The sequence below is a fragment of the Gambusia affinis genome, linkage group LG24 (genome assembly GCF_019740435.1).
Source record: "Gambusia affinis linkage group LG24, SWU_Gaff_1.0, whole genome shotgun sequence".
NCBI classification, from domain to species: domain Eukaryota; kingdom Metazoa; phylum Chordata; class Actinopteri; order Cyprinodontiformes; family Poeciliidae; genus Gambusia; species Gambusia affinis.
The window spans coordinates 4036693-4053185 of NC_057891.1; the positions used below are offsets into that span (position 1 = coordinate 4036693).

The 16493-nt window shown below is 36.4% G+C and overlaps 2 protein-coding genes across 4 annotated transcripts; both read right to left on the bottom strand.

The window, feature by feature from the left end:
* Nucleotides 1-4011: 4011 nt before the first annotated feature.
* On the bottom strand, nt 4012-11349 carry timmdc1 (translocase of inner mitochondrial membrane domain containing 1). 2 transcript variants are annotated; one of them, XM_044109479.1, is made up of 8 exons: nt 11230-11349; nt 9005-9285; nt 7982-8147; nt 7663-7751; nt 7039-7106; nt 6816-6894; nt 4540-4650; nt 4012-4411 (listed from the first exon to the last, which is right to left on the bottom strand). In XM_044109479.1, the coding sequence occupies exons 1-8, from the start codon at nt 11248-11250 to the stop codon at nt 4261-4263; spliced, it is 966 nt and encodes a 321-aa protein (XP_043965414.1). In that variant the 5' UTR covers nt 11251-11349; the 3' UTR covers nt 4012-4260. The 2 variants fall into 2 exon arrangements, with proteins under 2 accessions (XP_043965414.1, XP_043965415.1); XM_044109480.1 differs by lacking the exon at nt 11230-11349 and having other exon boundaries at nt 7982-8178; nt 9005-9282.
* A 659-nt stretch (nt 11350-12008) lies between these two features.
* On the bottom strand, nt 12009-16325 carry poglut1 (protein O-glucosyltransferase 1). Of its 2 annotated transcripts, none has more exons than XM_044110083.1 (11): nt 16178-16325; nt 15455-15545; nt 15212-15355; nt 14980-15115; nt 14786-14907; nt 13933-13992; nt 13648-13747; nt 13511-13569; nt 13263-13430; nt 13115-13171; nt 12009-13037 (listed from the first exon to the last, which is right to left on the bottom strand). In XM_044110083.1, exons 1-11 carry the CDS (start codon nt 16239-16241, stop codon nt 12881-12883), a joined length of 1158 nt encoding a protein of 385 aa, XP_043966018.1. In that variant the 5' UTR covers nt 16242-16325; the 3' UTR covers nt 12009-12880. The 2 variants fall into 2 exon arrangements, with proteins under 2 accessions (XP_043966018.1, XP_043966019.1); XM_044110084.1 differs by having other exon boundaries at nt 12033-13037; nt 16139-16228.
* Nucleotides 16326-16493: the final 168 nt, after the last annotated feature.

Consider the following 16493-nt stretch of genomic DNA (forward strand, 5'->3'; position numbering starts at 1 on the left):
GCCGGGAGTGATTACAGCCGATGTGTTGTGGCATTTAGAGCTCTGTGAGGTCTGACGACTTTAAGACAAGAGGACGTCTTAATGAGCTCAAACTGAACTCTCTGCAGTGCTGGTTCTGTCCTAACAAGTTCTTACATACGAGACGATCCCTAGACGCTCCGTTCCTCCAGGAAAACGTCTCCTCCAGCTGAAAAACAAAAGTATTAAGAGAACAGTTTATTCCTGTCATTACCAGGTGAATCAGATTTATTTTATCGTTTTATTTACGCTCTACGGGAGAAGCAGGAATCTTATTTTCCTGTAAACGAGTCCAAATGTGAACTGTGTTTATTGCAGAAATCTATCAATCAAATCAAATCAATCAATCAAATTTTATTTGTATAGCACATTTCAGCAGCAAGGCATTTCAAAGTGCTTTACATCAAATCAAACACAAAAACACAATGCAACATAGAATCAACAATAAAAACAATATCAAGTCAGATTCTGTCAATACATTTTAATCGATTACGTTTCAAATAAAACTCTAAACAAGTGGGTTTTTAGTTGAGATTTAAAGGAAGTCTACAGTTTTTACTGGCTAAAGGATTCATACAGCTTCAACTGTTTTGGTCACACAGTTTTTTATCTTCCGATTAAGTCTGTCGCTTTAAGCCAAACGTATCAAACACAAGGCCCGGGGGCCAAATTTGGCCCCCAGTAGGATTTTTTGTGGCCCGTTAGACTCTACAGTAATGGTGTTTCGAATGCTCTTAAAGGGCCGGTTGTGATAAATCTTGTTCACAAACGGCTAAAATATAAATGATTTCTTAAAATTAAATATTTTTTAACATCTTCTCAGTTCCTCCAGGATCTTTACAATAAAAAAATCAAAGTGTTTGTGGTACTAATTTGGAAATATTTGCACTTATTTATGACGGTAAATTGGACTTTTTATTACTCGCCGTAGATCCTGGACTACAATCTGACAATCCTACTTGGTCTCAGCTGAACCTTTTTCTGAAGGACAGTTTTGTTTACAGAAAATTGGATTTATTGTTTTATTTATTTAGATTTAAAATGTATTCCAGTTCCAATGTTCAATGTTCATAAGAATTTAAAGTTTATATTACCTGAAAATCATCTCAAAACAACAATATTATTTATCATAATAAACTCTGGGAGAATTTATCCTCCTGTTTTTGCAGTGTAACGTTTGATTTAGACGTTTCATTTTGTCCTGACAGGAGGAACCACAGAATAATTATAGCCATTCTTACAAAAGTGCCTTTTCATATTTTGTTTTATATGATCCTATGAAACTTTATTAGTTGAAACTAAACCAAAACATAGATTTTACCAATAAACACTTAAAGGTTTCATAGTATTTCTGTGAAGATTTGTGGACTGGGCTTAAATAGAAACACACAATCTTCTAAATTAAACTGCCAAAAATGTTATATTGTGGTTGTGTGACTTTATTTGCCCTCATATTTCTGAATATAAACTGTTGGTGTCTGTATTTGCTTCATCCACATTTACAAGAAGGTACAGGAAAATTAAAACAGATGTGATCAGCCTGGAGCAGAAATTCACGGCTGATTTGTGGGAGTTCGTAAACATTTAACAGATTTATGATTTAAAAACAGCTTGGATGAAAATATGATTATGATTTCTGCTTTTGGAGCCAGCAGTTTCAACTGTATATTATAATATTTAATTGTGACAAAAAGTTGGACTCCAAATTCACTCACTGGTTATTTCAACATGTTTGGAAAGTTGAGTTTTCCATCAACAACTTGGTGCAAACTTGACATCTCCATTCAAATTGTGGAACGTTTTCATCTGAATGCAGAGAAACTTCATTTCTTGGAGTTTTGGTCATTATGGTTTGCAGAAAATGAAATATTATTTAAAAAACTAGAGATTCTAAACAGAAAAATAAAGCTTTTTAATTTTTATTCACTCCATATTTGGTTGGGGTTCCTTTTACGTGAATTACTGCATCGACTGATTAGAGAGGAACAAAGTGAGAAATAGTTCAAATACTAAGTTAGTACTAAGATGGCTGCCACTTAAAAAGTTCCCAGAAGTGTGATGTCACGTGAGAATTATGTATCAAAGCCCAGGTTTCCTTGACAACGGCCTTCGGGTCATCTGCATTGCTCCTGTTGACAATAGTTCTATGAGGTTCAGGTCAGATCAATCAACCGATCAATCAATCAACTGAAAGGTTATTGAAGCAGCTGTTGGTATCCTGGGCAGTGTGGCCTGCTGGGAAATTAAATCAGCATTTCCGCAGGAGGAAGGCTGAAGAGATCTGGGATGTCCTGGTAGATGTCCGAGTTGACGGTGGATTTCAGAAAACCCAGTGGATCAGAACCAGTAGATGATCCGGCTCCCAGTCCGTCACAGACTGTGGAAACGTCACACTTGGCTTCAAAACTCTTGATGCGTCAGTTCACTCCAGGTGAAGCCTCTTGGATGATGGCACACCTTCCTTTTTTTTAACCACACCTTTTTCTTCCACTCAACTTTCTATTAGATCAGCACTTTGTGAACAACTAGCTTCTTTTGCAACACACCTTTCTCTGTTAGTGGTTACTAACAGAGAAAAGCCATCGCTACCTATGACAACTCTTTGAAGAATCTGAATTAATACGAGTTACATCAACATTTAATTTCCTTTTGGGATCAATAAAATAGATTTGATTTGATTTTAAATCCTGGACTCTTCTGCAAATTACACATATTACAAATCCAACCATTTAAGTCTTAAAATAAATGGGTTGTGTTGCCATAATTCAAGTCATCAATAGCAGAATAAAAACAGAATAAAGTTGGGATAAAATGGGATTTTCTAAACTTTTCACTGCATTAAAATCATTTTAAGACTTAATACAAATTTTAAACCAAAGATGCAAATTAATTTCTTCATTAGAAAGCAAATGCATCTCTATTAAACCGCATTAACAAGCAGTTAAATTAAAGCGATACTCAAGTTCCAGAGAACCACCACCAGAGGGCGCTCATTGCTAATTTATCAACAATTTTTGCTATTTTCCCCTCAAAAGAACTTAGAAATACAAGGTTTAAAATGAAACAGAGGTGGAAACTCTGCAAAGAATCATGTTTTTGTTTTTAACTATAACAGTTTGTTAATTATTACTATAATCCTAAAAGACAGAGAATACAGATGATATAGATGTAAATAAACAAATACCTGCTGTGTGAAGGATTTACGTCAACATCTCTATCCAGACGAAGCTTTACACATCGGTCCGTCAGCCGCTGCATCCGGGGCCACAGCTGCTGATTAGTCGCATCTTGTTTACACCAGGGGCCGAAGATTTGTGTGACCTAGTTGCTAAAAAAGCCCCCAGGAGGCAGAGAAAAGCCAACTGCGAAAACATGAGTTTACAAAGGTTTTAAGACACGTAAAGAAGAGGAGACAAAACGAACGTCTCAGGAAAAACTGTGCTTTGTTTAACAAGAGATTAATCAGTCATATGATGATTGATGAGCAAAATTTAATCTAAATGTATCAGAAATTAATTTGTCCTTTTTGAACATCTAAAAAGAAGCTGATTTGACATTTAGAACGTTGAACGATGAAAAACACAACATATCTATCATTAATTATTAGCTTTTTGGTTTTAAATCTCTAAAATACTGCCAAACTGTTGGTTGACATTTACTAATTTATCCACAGTTTTCACTTTGCATCGTTTTAAGCAGTTGTGAGGAGCAGTGAAGCTGAGTAAAGAAAATATTTAAAATAAACAAGAAATTCTAATTATATTCCCAAATAGATTCTGGCTAATAAAAAGTTATGACACACAGTTGTAGGAAAACTCAGTTTTGACTTTTACTGATCTACTACAAGGTGATGCTAAGCTTTCCAAATACATTGAAGGAAAGTTGAGTGGAAGGAAAAACATGAAACGACTAACGTTTTGAAAAGCAAAGCCAGAGTTTCAAGCACAAACCTTAAGACTGTTATTTGTTTTACACGTAAATAAGATTCTCACAGTATTAAAAATAATTTATTAAGATGGAAAAGTAAATATATTTATATTTACTTTGAGATTTTGTTGGACGTTTCCTAGTTCTTATGATTAATTACACCAGTGGATATAAAGACTTTTTAAACCATAATGTTCTTTTTTTACAATGTCTTCCATGTTGAGTCTTCAAATCCAGAGTCCAGGCAACCTTTGACCTCTTCACTGAGAACACGTCCGACATTTAAAGAGTGGAAAATACCAGGAAGTGATTCGGCTACTGTGATTGGCTGCTCGAGTCTTTGTCGGCGTTGCGAGGTAAACTGAGCAGCTCCTCGATCTTCTCCAGGTCCTTATTGGTTTCTTCTGGCCGAACGCTGACGTTCAAACTGTCGATCAGCTCATCGGTCAGCTGCAGACGGGCCGACCTGATCGGACCGACACAGAAAACACAGGCTTAGGGTTTCATACGCATGTGAAGTCGACATACTGGGCCTGAGACAAACACACAAGGGTCCAACACACATCCACTCTTATGTGTGAATATTTTCCTTACCATTCTGCGAGTTTTAGTTCGTAGAGCTCTCGTCGTTCTCGCCGTCTCCGCTCTCTAAAGGTTTCTCCTGTCAGAGACTGCAAGCCGATGATCACGGCACCCGCAGGAATCCTGTGGAGAGATGCATTTAATTACAAATATGGTGAATAATGACATGAGGTGTGTTGGTAGAAAATAAAATAAAGGAAACTCAGTGCTAACGGGGCATAATTATGTATTTTCCAACCACATTGTATCTTTTTATTTACATTACATGCTTTTATGAAAATGTTATATGTTAAAAATGACTTTACTTCCTGATTTAGCATTTTAAAATCTTTAAGAACTCCTCCTGTTTCTGAACTTATCACAACATGACTCCTCCATTAACCCTTTAAATTTTAATTTTAAATTTTTTTTTTTTTTTACCAGCGATCCACTGAGAAGTAGGTCATATTACAAGCTCAGCTAACACCAGGTGTTTGCTAATTGCTGCTGGCTAGTCTGAAGGAGCTGAGTGGGGGAGGAGCTGCGTCTCGAAGGCGGGGCTAAGTCTTTCCAGCCGTTTTCATAGCTGAATGGTTGCCATGGAGATTAGAGGATTTGTCCAACATGCATAAAAGAATCAAAGCAACACTGTAGGAATTAACATTGTAACAGGATGTAAAACAAACAAAAAAACAAGTTCATTTTACGCGTTACCGCCCCTTTAAGAGCCCTATTTTACTGTTTCCTTTCCGTTTAAACCAATTGGAAATGAACATTTCATCATAAGAGCAAGCAAACACCCAGACTCCCTTCCTTCTCCACCATTACTGTCAGGAGCTCTGGAGCGTGATGCGATGCAGTCGGCTACCTCCCATAACCCCTCAGCCCCGTTTCCACCTCACCTGCTTCACATCAGACGCTCCAGGTTGCTGCCCGCTCAGGCACAGACTGCCGAGGACGCAGCAGTCCTGAGCCAATACAACAATAACTACAAACAATCCATCCTCCGGTTAAACCTTTAAATCACAACCTGCTTCAACCTGAGTGAAGTCAGCAACACAAATGGAAATCAGAAGATGGGAGTGAAGGAGGATACAAGATCATATGATGTCCATGTTGAGGGGGCAGATGATGCTTTGACTGGCGTTTTTTACTCTGGTACCCAAAAAAATATGGCCAACTGCAGTGCAGATGAGTCCCTCTGGCAGCGGGAGCAGACATGGAGGCAAAGCTGCAGCTGGGCAGCAGAGGGCTGCCGAGGGGCGCAGCTGGCTGCCAGAGCGCCGTCTGCTCTCCAGCAAAAACTGTTCACAAGCACGAGTGGAAATACGACAAGATGAAAACAGTCGCTGCGTCTCCGTCACAAGCATTTGTCTAACAACAACACAGTTTTACAGTTGCGGTGTTGCCATTAAATAAGAAAAAAAGATAAAATGTGATAAGTTATTAAAAATAATGGCAGCGTCAGATATAAACAGTTACATGAGATTTTAAGAGGAAACATTGAAGCGACAAGTGTTGTGGGGAAATTATAGTCGGCCATTTTACAGAAGAGCACTGGATTCAACTCAACTTTTTATAAACGGCGACAAAAAGCCTCATAATCCAACAACTTCCTGTCGTCTTATTTGTCGTTTCTGCCAGTAGTAACATCCTGCTGTTGATCACAACTTGTGTGATGCAAACAAAGAGTTTCAATCGCAATTTTGTGAAATACATCTACTACAATACAGCTACATTCTCAAAAACCTTTTAGAATAAAACAGAAAATAATATATTTTATTGATTGCTTAATAGTGCAGAGAAGATTTAAGTTGCTCTGAGTTGGGCGTTGTAGTTTGGTTTTTATGTTTTTTATCACCAATTAATGCACACAGAACAAATATTACATTCCAACCAATTAGTGTGAATATCTCCTTTAATTTCAGCAGTTATTTTCAATTTGTCTTATTATTTTTCCCATTATTTTTGTTCCTGGATTAACCTGGGGTTACAGATATTTTGTATAGAAGTGAAAATGAGAGGGACAGAAAGAGATCAAATAAACAAATAAAAGAATATACCAGAAGAGAATAATAAATAATTAAAAGTCTCATGGTTTCCTGTGGTGCATTTTAGTAAAAGGAATCTCAAATTTGGCGTTTCCTCTAAGCAAGTTCATTTTTTATGCTAAATGGAAACAAAGCTGCAGGGTTTTCTTGCTGGTCATTTGAGGAACCACATTTTGCTCGTCTACAGACTGAGTTATTTGTCCTTTCTTCTTCTTTGTGTCAAGTTAAAAACCTTGTGAAACGGGAAGCGGCTCTTACCCCAGCACGGCTCCGATGACGCTCCCAGCCAGCAGGCCTCTCAGGCCCAGGTTCAGCCTGAAGAGGCCGACCGTGACAGCTGCACACAGAGAGAGAGTTTCATCATCAGGCACCGCTTCTTTCACTAAAACGCTCAGTGATTTAAAAACTGATTTCAATATGAAGTTATGCAACAGTGGAATATTTTATTTTGACGTTAGATAAGATAAACGAAGCATCTCACCTCCAGCTGCAACGTAATTACTGACAGCGTCTTTGTTTCTGTACACAGACAGGCCGGTGCTGACGGAGCTAAAGCAGAGAGGAGTGAGCAGAGTCACAAACTGAACACAAAATGTCTGTTATAAACTATCAGTCTGTTAGTTTTCCTCATTATTTATCACAGATCATCTTGGTAAAGTATTTACAACTCTTGATTTTTTCAAGATGTTGTGGAAATACAACAAAAAATTAATTTTATTGTAATTTTTATGCAGCAGTTTTGCAGCAAAAGGGTGAAATATGTAGAAAATTTGGTTGTAATTTTCATTCCGATAAATTGTCCCAAACGTTATTGTGATAAACGATAATATTGTCATTTTGATACTATTTTCAGGTAATATAATCCTAATAATAACATAAAAACAGATTCTCAAAGATCAATAAGCTTTAGATTCTAATGAATATTTAACACTGGAAATGGAAGACATTTTAAATATCCTAAATAAATACACTGAAGTTTGAAAAAATAACTTTTTCAACAAATCTGGAAAAGGAGAAGAGTCCTGCAGGATTTAATTACAAATCGATTTCCTTGTTTGTGAATAAACCCTCAGGTGTTATGAAATGATCCACTTATTCTGCTCACCTGAACAAAGTGACAATAACAGAAACTCTCCAGCTCCATCTCCAGCCGTACCGTAGAAAACCTCGGATCGCTGCGTTGTGAGCGGAGCGCTAAGAGGAAACAAAACGACGATGCTTTCATTTTTTACCCGTCACTGCAAAAATCAGAGATTATGACATCTTAAAAATACACTTTCTTATTAATCTTACAGAAATTTTCTGGTAAAATTATGTGGGAAAGTTGAGAAATCCTTAAAATCTCCCCTAAAGCGTTTTTGGAAGTTCAGACGATCAAAACCGATTAGTCAGGATGGTTCACACTCCGACGAGGATTCACTTACGACGGCTTCCATGCGACCCGTGTACAGCTCCGCCTGGCTGACCTGGATGTACCTCTGCCTGGCGAGGCGCGCAGCCGGCAGGCCGCCGTACAGGAAGCCTGCGAACGCTCCCAGAATGCCGCACTTCACCACGGTCATCACCTCCTCTGGGGGTCTCTGCCTCTCACTACAATCAGAATAGAAAAAGTCGTCCAGACCTGAAACGATTAATCACGATTAATCAATTCTTGAAATAATCATCAACTGATCGATTAATCGTTAAATAGAGTATAGAGTCTTCAAAATGCATTTTCCTTAAAGAGACTACACATTCAGAACAGAAAACTTTTAAATAAATAAATATGTATACGTTTTGCATTAAAGACAAAAACATATTTGTCTGCAAATCCGTTTAATCCAAGACAACTTGTTTCAAATTCAGTAAAAAATGCGGCCAATACTTAAAAAATTAGATGACATGTTTGTTTATTTACATCTTAATTAAAAATCTGCAGAACGTAACAATTTATTGTTTTCTGATTAATCGTTACAATAATCAAGAACCAGAATCTTTTAAACTCAAAAAGTCAAATTTCTGCTCCATATTAAAAACAAAGAGTTGAAGGAAAGACACAAGGAATCAAATAAGGAAGGAAAATCATCAGGAAGGATGCAAAAAAAGCAGAAGAGAGATTTGAAAGAGAGATAGAGGGATGTAGGGAAGAATGGAAAGAATAAAAAATACCAGAAAGGAAAGGAGGACAAGAAACAAAGAAAGGAAGAAAGGAAAACTATGAAAGCATAAAAAAGATGGTGGCAGCATCATAATAAGTGATTTTTAAAAGAAGAGTTATAATCCTGAACAAGTCTCTCTCTCTGTGTTTTTCTGCACAACCCTCAAAAATGTTCGGCATTCTTCTTTGAAAACCCTGATGTGATTAATTTATGATTATGAATTCACAAAAAGAGTCAAGTCCATTTAAATAATGCTAAACAGACAATAAAACCACAAAATAATCAAACTGAGAGTGAAAACAGACTGACTCTTGATCAAAGAGGTCCTTGATGCGCTGCCATCCCGTATCTGGAAACTCTGGCCTGCCGATGATCTTTGGCAGAGAGCCGGCTGCAGGACGAGAGGAGGAGGAGGAGGAGGAGGAAGAGGGGGGCATCTGCCCAGCAGCCACATCAGCTGCATCCACCCTGGGGAGCAGAAAGCAGAAGAAGCGAGGCATGGCGGTCTGGACGAGGCCCTGGAACGGGCCGGTGCTCATCAGGCCCTGGAGGCTGGAGTCTGTCTGAGCAGGACGAGGCTCGTTCTCTGGCTGCAGCAGAACCAGAAACACTCAGTTACGCAACGAGAACGAGTACAAAGAGAGCAGAAAATGTGAAAAATCTTTAATGTATCCAAGCCTACTGGCAGAAGTGGAGTAAAAGGACATTTTAGAGATTAGCGCTTATTAATGAAGCTTTAAAATTCTGTGGTTCAATATTAATTGCTCCTTTATGTGTGTTTACACTGAGAATAACATTACTCTGCTGCACATTTCTCCTAAAATATACAATTTTATGTTTCTCTATCATATAAAATCCCAACAAAATCTATTAAGGTTTGTGGTTGTAACTTAAAAACATAAAGGAAAACAAAATGAATAGTAAATACCATGAAAAAAATTTATTTATTATTTAAAATTTTAGATAAGCTAGTCAAAAAATCCACTTTGTGCTAATAAAAAAATAAAAAAATACATTTACATCAAAAATTCAAAATTTATTTGATTAATTTCAGAATTTTTCTAGAAAATAAAAATTTCTTCAAATAGTTAAAATCTGGTAACTATGAAATTTCCCTGCTTGTTTCTCAAAATGTCTGAGATTAACCTCAAAGTCTGAGTTTTTTTCTAGCAAATGTTCAACTTTGGAAACTCAAAACTTTTTACGTTTTTTTTTCTTGACATTTTCCAAAATTAACCTCCAAATTTCTGAGCTTTTGCCTAACAAATTTAAAACTTTTTAAAACTCAGAAATTTCTATGACACATTTTGAGGGTTTTTTCTAGCAATTTTTCTACTTTAGAGACTTGGATATTTTGACAGCCTTTCTAAAATATTTTATAAGATTAATGTGAAAAGTTCAGATTTTTTTTCTAGCTAATTTTCTACTTTTCAAATTCAGAAATGTTTAAGTTTTTTTCCTCTCAAAATGTCTGTGACTATCCTCAAACTTTGAGTTTTTCTCAAGCAAACTGCAGTTTTGAAAATGTAATCTAAAAAATTTGTTAGGTTTATTTTTCAAGCTAATTTTCAACTTCTGGAAATCAGACATTTCCACGTTTTTTAGAAGAAAATTTCTGGGATTAATATCAAAATTTGAGGGGTTTTGTCTAGCACAATTTCATCTTTATAAACTTGGAAATTTTCAAGCTTTTTTCCACTTTTCAAATTCAGAAATGTTACATTTTTCTTCAAGTTACTGCTAGTAACAAAATAAAGAAGTCTTCACATCTTGCGGTTATTAGCAAGGTTACTCCCTAACTTCCCAATTTCTTCTAATCTATTTATGGACAAATACAGTTCGTACACTTCTTAAAATAACCCTTCTCAGTAGCACATTTCTCTTAGAATATAGTATTTTATGAACTGTATAGTAATATTTTGTATAAATGGTAAGTTTCCCTTTATTGTACAGCCTTTTACTAATTTACTTTAGCTTAGTTTGAGTTAGCATGCTTTTGATTACCTTCATCTCACTGCTGCTACACCTTAATTTCCCCAATTTGGGACAATAAATGATATTTCTATTCCACTACTACATAAAAATGAACTGCTACCATTAAGAAAATAAATCAACCTTTACTCTAAAAACATTTTAAAAGCTCATTTTGCTACTTCAGTATATATCTACCTTTGTATTTCTATTTAGCTAAAGTAGCAGTTTCTGATCAACACCTGCGTCAGGTCAAACTGCTACATTATCCCGTAGAGAAACGTAAAAAAATTCTACATTATCCCGTAGAGTAACGTGAAAACACAATTGGTCTTTACAAACAAAAACACAAGCACTTCAATTAGTAACTTTTTATAAGTCACTTACATAGTTTAGCCAATTGCGCTGCTAAGCTATCGGTGTGGGGTGCTAGCTTCCCATTAGCTTCATATATGAAGGTTAAGATGCGGCCGCGGAGGGATTCAGCAGCAGGAAAATGTGGGTCTTATTTACTAGAGACGTCCGGAAAACACGAACATAAATGACAGTATTTCTCTTCTCACATGTGTCCTTCTGACGGTCATCCCACATTGACTTTCTGAAAGCTCAACTACTACAGCAGCAAAACAACCTCTGACTCTGGCTGAAGAAAAATGCAGTGACCGCAGAGAAGCGCCCCCTGGTGGCCGGAGAACTAAACGAATCCCTGCTGCAGCAACACAGAGGCAATGCTGCCAAAATATAAAATATTATAGTAGTTTGGTCTAGTTTTTAATAAAAATTTCTTACTAAACTTACAATTAAACAAAACTAACTTTTAAGCAAGATATATTAACTTCCGTTGTGTAAATTATTCCTTTTTATTAATGAAAAAGAACCAGTTTAATTCCTTTATTTCACAGATTTTGTCACAAATATTAAGGAATTGACTTAAAACAATCTCCCATATCTTTCTGAAAAGTTAAGATATTTTTTTTTATTTCAAGTGTATTAAGAGAACTAGATAAAAATACTCTAAGATATTGTGTTTTTTCAGCTTAAGTACCATAGATACACAATAAATATGTTTACAATATCCTATTTAAATAATGTTACTTGAGTTTATTCACTAAAAGCAAATTATGAGAAACATTGGCCTTTTGACTAAGTTTAACATATTCAATAAAGCTCTGGACAGCACTTAAAAATGCTTTACAGTCATGATACAACTTTCAAAATAGAGGATACGATAATATATTTTTACGTAGATGCAGATTGGTTGAAATTCTATTTTGCCTAAAATAAATTAAACAAAGTGATTTCTGACACCAATCTAAACAGAAATAAAAGACACAAAGTCAGGTTAAAAGTTGTTTTTTTATTTTTATTGTAATGAAAGAAACTTTGAAAGCAACCATGATTATGCTCAGACCATGACCAGAGCATCTTTGGTGATTTCTGATCACAAATTAGCCATAATGTGCAACAAATTCACAAATTCAAAAACCAAACGTGGGTCTAGCTGACAGGACAGTACGAATACTACAACATATTCAGTCAAATCCTGGTGAACACCAACCTTGATACTGTTTATTATTAAAAACAAAAACATGAAATGTGTAAAAAAAAATGCAAATATGGAAACTATTGCTATCTTTTGACACTTTGTGTAAAAGGAAACACTAATCTTCAAGTTCTAAAAACCTGCCAAAAATAGCAGCTACATTCATTTTAAAAATGATCAACAGTCTGCTTGAAATCTTCAATTTTCCCACCTTTAAATATTTTAGATTACAAGAAAGACACTGAAGATCATGACAATGTGAATCCTGGTGGTGGCAGCATTATGCTGATCATTCTTTGAGATAAATACTGATAGAAACCTCGTTGAGATCAAGAACTTCCTGTTTACAGTTCGTTTTTATTTCTAAACTGTGTTTTTATTTAAAAAGAAATGCTGAGCTGCTGTTGCAGAAATATGATGCACAAATAAACTTGATTTAAAAATCTATAAATAGTGATTTTTCATAGATCATTATCTTACAGATACTGTAGATGTGCAAGCCCTCTAGTGGCCGTTTAGGGAACTGTATAAAAAATACATGAAAGATCTGGACCAAGTTTTGAAACTGATTTTGCCCCCAAAAATGAGAATCAATACAAATAAAAATAAAATAAAAAATTCGTACCACAGAAAATACATTCATAATTGTTCATTTTCCTTCCTATCAGAGTTTAAAGCTCCGTTTTGACGGATTTCTGGACAATCTGTTTGTAGTTGCTCCTCTGTTTGGGTTTGTAGGTGAGCAGCTGGCTGAACTCGCTCAGGAGCTTCTCCCAGTAACACGTGATTTCTCCCATTTGAAGGTGGTTCAGGATGAACTCCTGACCTCTGTGAGGAGAAAAGATGCTCAATATATTTATTTCTTTAATCAGACCAGAATGTGATTGTGAAACATTTTCAGTTACCTGGAGGCGATATCTTGTGCGACAGAATCGTTTTCTTTGACAAACTGAATCAGCTCTCTGCAAACACAGGATGTGACATCACTACTAAAGGGAGTTTTACTGTATTTGTGTCTCTTTTCCCATTAATATGCATAAAATAACAAAGTACCTGACGTCAGATAAGTCCTGTTTGACCGGGACGAAGTGGACCCAGGGTTTGAGCTGAGGGTAGAAAAACTCCTGCCACTCGTCGCCCACATGAAACACCAACGAACCGCAGAGGAAGAGATGTTTGAGGCGAAAACTCGCCGCCACACCCCGGAAGTTAAATAAATATCTAGCAGAAAACAGCAAACTTTCCGTTCAGAGAATAATTTCAGTGACTGTACCATTTATGCTCTTAAAAAAGATGCTTACTTGTATTTACAGTGATCTACCAGAGGGATTTCTTTAGCTGGAGGTCTGCCGAGTGTGTCCTAAAAGACAGAACAATAAAGGGTGAGCAGCAGATCTTAACTAAGAGGCGTCGGGTTCGGTGTGGCTGCGTGTCGGACCTTTTCGGACCTCCAGGCCTGGTTCTTGGTGTACTCAGCATCCACCAGATCTGGAGCTTCTCTGGACAGAAGGATGAGTGGGTCGCGCTCAGCGCTGGTTCTACAGACAGGAAAAAACAAAACAGAAGACGACTTGGACATCTTTTCTTTCCATGTTGAAATCACTGGATTTTATTTATTTATTTTGAACAACAATCTGTTCTGGATACATTCAAATATATTTTAAATTTAAGCTCCTGCAAAAACCATTAAGCATCCTGGATGGAGAAAGCAAATATCCGTTACCTGGAACCTCTGAAGAATCCTCTGCTCTCTTTCTTCTTCCAAGGCCACTGAGCTGCAGACCTGAAGGTCAGAATTACTTTTCATGTTGCATCTCAGGAAAATGAACAAATAACACAGTTTGCTTCCAAAAACACCAGAATTATTTTCAAGCTGGTCTCATTTCTCTCTGAGCTTTAAGCACATTGCTGACACCTAGTGGCCGATTTGAGACACAACCGACCACAAGCAACTTAAAATAAATCAAAATATCATTTATATTTTATGTATTTTAAGTAGATGAGGTATGAAAATGAACATCAATAGACCTGATATGATAATTATTTTTTTTTGCTTGACCGGGACGAAGCAAAAAATAATTATTTCAATTATTGTTTTAAGACTATTTTTAAGCAATATAATGTCATAATAATGAAAGAATGCATAGCAAAAGTTCAACAAACTTTAAATTCTAATCAACATTTAACTCTGGAACTGGAAAACATTTTAAATGTTCAAAATAAATAAACAAAACAGCAAATAAAATGAATTATGACATCACTGTAAACAATATTGTCTTTTAAAAAAAGGTCTAGTTGAGAGCAAAGCAGCAGATTGAAAACTTTTATCATCCAGTTTTTGGTAGAAAAAGAAAAACGACAAATCCTAAAGATTTTTAAATGATCATACATAAATGAGTGAGTGTTGTGTGAATGATATTTACCTTTCATCATTTCATGTGTTTAATTAACTTAGCAACAGAATAGTAAAACTGCATTTGCAAGGTTGCTTTATGTAATTTTAATAGACTAACAAAACAATCATAAACATCTTTACATTGTGTTTAATATTCATAATAAAAAGTGTTTTATTGTACTTTTTCAGCTCATCTCTCATCAGATCCCATCTGCCCAGTCCGGTGGGGTATATGGGCCACACGGCGGGCCCGCCTTCCCAAAACGTCCACGCCGGATACATGATGTCCAGATAGTCTGGCGTCTAAAAACAAAACAGGTTTAATTCAAAAACTCTTCTGCGTCTTCAAACGACAAACACTGGCCACATACTGACCTTACTGAACGAGAAGACGGGCAGAACCGGTTGGACCCAGTTGGGCACCTGAGGGTAATCTCTCACATTCACCACCATCTCCACGTCAGGCAGCCTGTCCACAACCTCCAGGATGAAATGCTCCACTCCACTGCACCTAAAAAACACAAGAAACCAGATTTAGGCAAGTTTTTACATTAGTAAACCCCTAAAACACAGTATTTAAGTAAATAAATAGACACTTTTCATGCACCTTGCAGGGAACATGCAGTTGTGCTCTCGGTACAGCTTGTGTCCGATGATCTGGTAGTGGGTTCCCACACCTTTCTGAACCGTGGTTGCCATGACATCCTGAGAGATTCCCCTTTCAAACGGCTTCAGGTCATGATGGAGGACACTGAGATACAAGTTAGGACAAAAAAAAAGAAAGAAAACATACCACATATTTTATATATTTCCCTTATTAATAAGTCAATATTCAATTGATGATATTCACCCAAGATGGCAGCTGCAGTTAACAGGGTTGCATGTTTTGTATCCTTTAACAGCGGCTGAGACCTTTTCTTGTATTTCCTTCCACGTGTTATCTAAAAAAAAATATATATATTTTTGGACCGATGTTGTAAATTTCCACTTTAACTTTTGTGTTCTTGTTTCGTGATTTCCCAGTTGCACATGCTACATTACCTGAGTCAACCAATAAAAATGTGTAATAACACATCATAATATTCAAAGATATGTTTTCAAATTGCTAATATTTTTCATTTCTACACTTTGAACTAATTTCAAAAGAGATAAATATGAACACAGTCAGAGAGAAACACAGATAATATAGATATGTAAAAAAGGAACCTTCCAACATTTTTTCTCATTTAAAGATACGGATTTTGAGGACAGACTCTTTTTCTACACTAAAATAAATCCAGTTTGAATGAAAAGTAAATTAAAATCGACATATCTCGATGTGCCAAATATATTCAGACCTTTCCTACATCTTAAGTAAATACCACAAATGAATAAAGATAAATTTATAGTGGAAATACTTGCTGCAAACTTAGCAACAAAGTTGCTAGAACAGCTAGCTTCCAGCCAGCTAGCTTCCTATGCTAATCGATCGATGACTCCGTCATCAAAAGTTATCGCGAGGCGCCGCAACGAGATTAAATGAGACTGTCCAAACCTTTTGTTTGTCTTTACGGTAACTTTAAATTCGTCTTACCAGCCGAACAGAAGCCACAAACTTGAAGCAGCAACAGAGAGACCCAAAGAAACCAGCGCTCCATTTCCCGTTATCCTCCAGCTCTGTCTGAGAACAAAGCAGCAATCTGCGCTCTGTTAGTTCTGCCTGAGTACGGTCACTATGGTAACGCGCACTGGAAGAAGGAAGCTTTAAAGGGACATACCCACATTATTCACCGTGCCAATGGATGAATTATATGGAGGGTCATAAAAGAGAAAATAAAACAAATACATCACTAAGACATTTCTTTAAAGCAAAACTTTGGATTTATTTTCATTTTGGTTTGTTCATTTTT

Excerpts from the sequence above, each read along its gene's own strand:
- timmdc1 (XM_044109479.1), bottom strand. The coding sequence starts at position 11,250 with ATGACCGTCAGAAGGACACAT. Across the intron at positions 9,286-11,229 it reads TGACCGTCAGAAGGACACAT|CCAGAGAACGAGCCTCGTCC; the intron begins GTGAGAAGAGAA and ends GTTCTGCTGCAG. Across the intron at positions 6,895-7,038 it reads TAATTACGTTGCAGCTGGAG|CTGTCACGGTCGGCCTCTTC; the intron begins GTGAGATGCTTC and ends CTCTGTGTGCAG.
- poglut1 (XM_044110083.1), bottom strand. The coding sequence starts at position 16,241 with ATGGAGCGCTGGTTTCTTTGGGTCTCTCTGTTGCTGCTTCAAGTTTGT. Across the intron at positions 13,993-14,785 it reads ATGAGAGATGAGCTGAAAAA|GTCTGCAGCTCAGTGGCCTT; the intron begins GTACAATAAAAC and ends TCTGACCTTCAG. Across the intron at positions 13,748-13,932 it reads GGATTCTTCAGAGGTTCCAG|AACCAGCGCTGAGCGCGACC; the intron begins GTAACGGATATT and ends TCCTGTCTGTAG.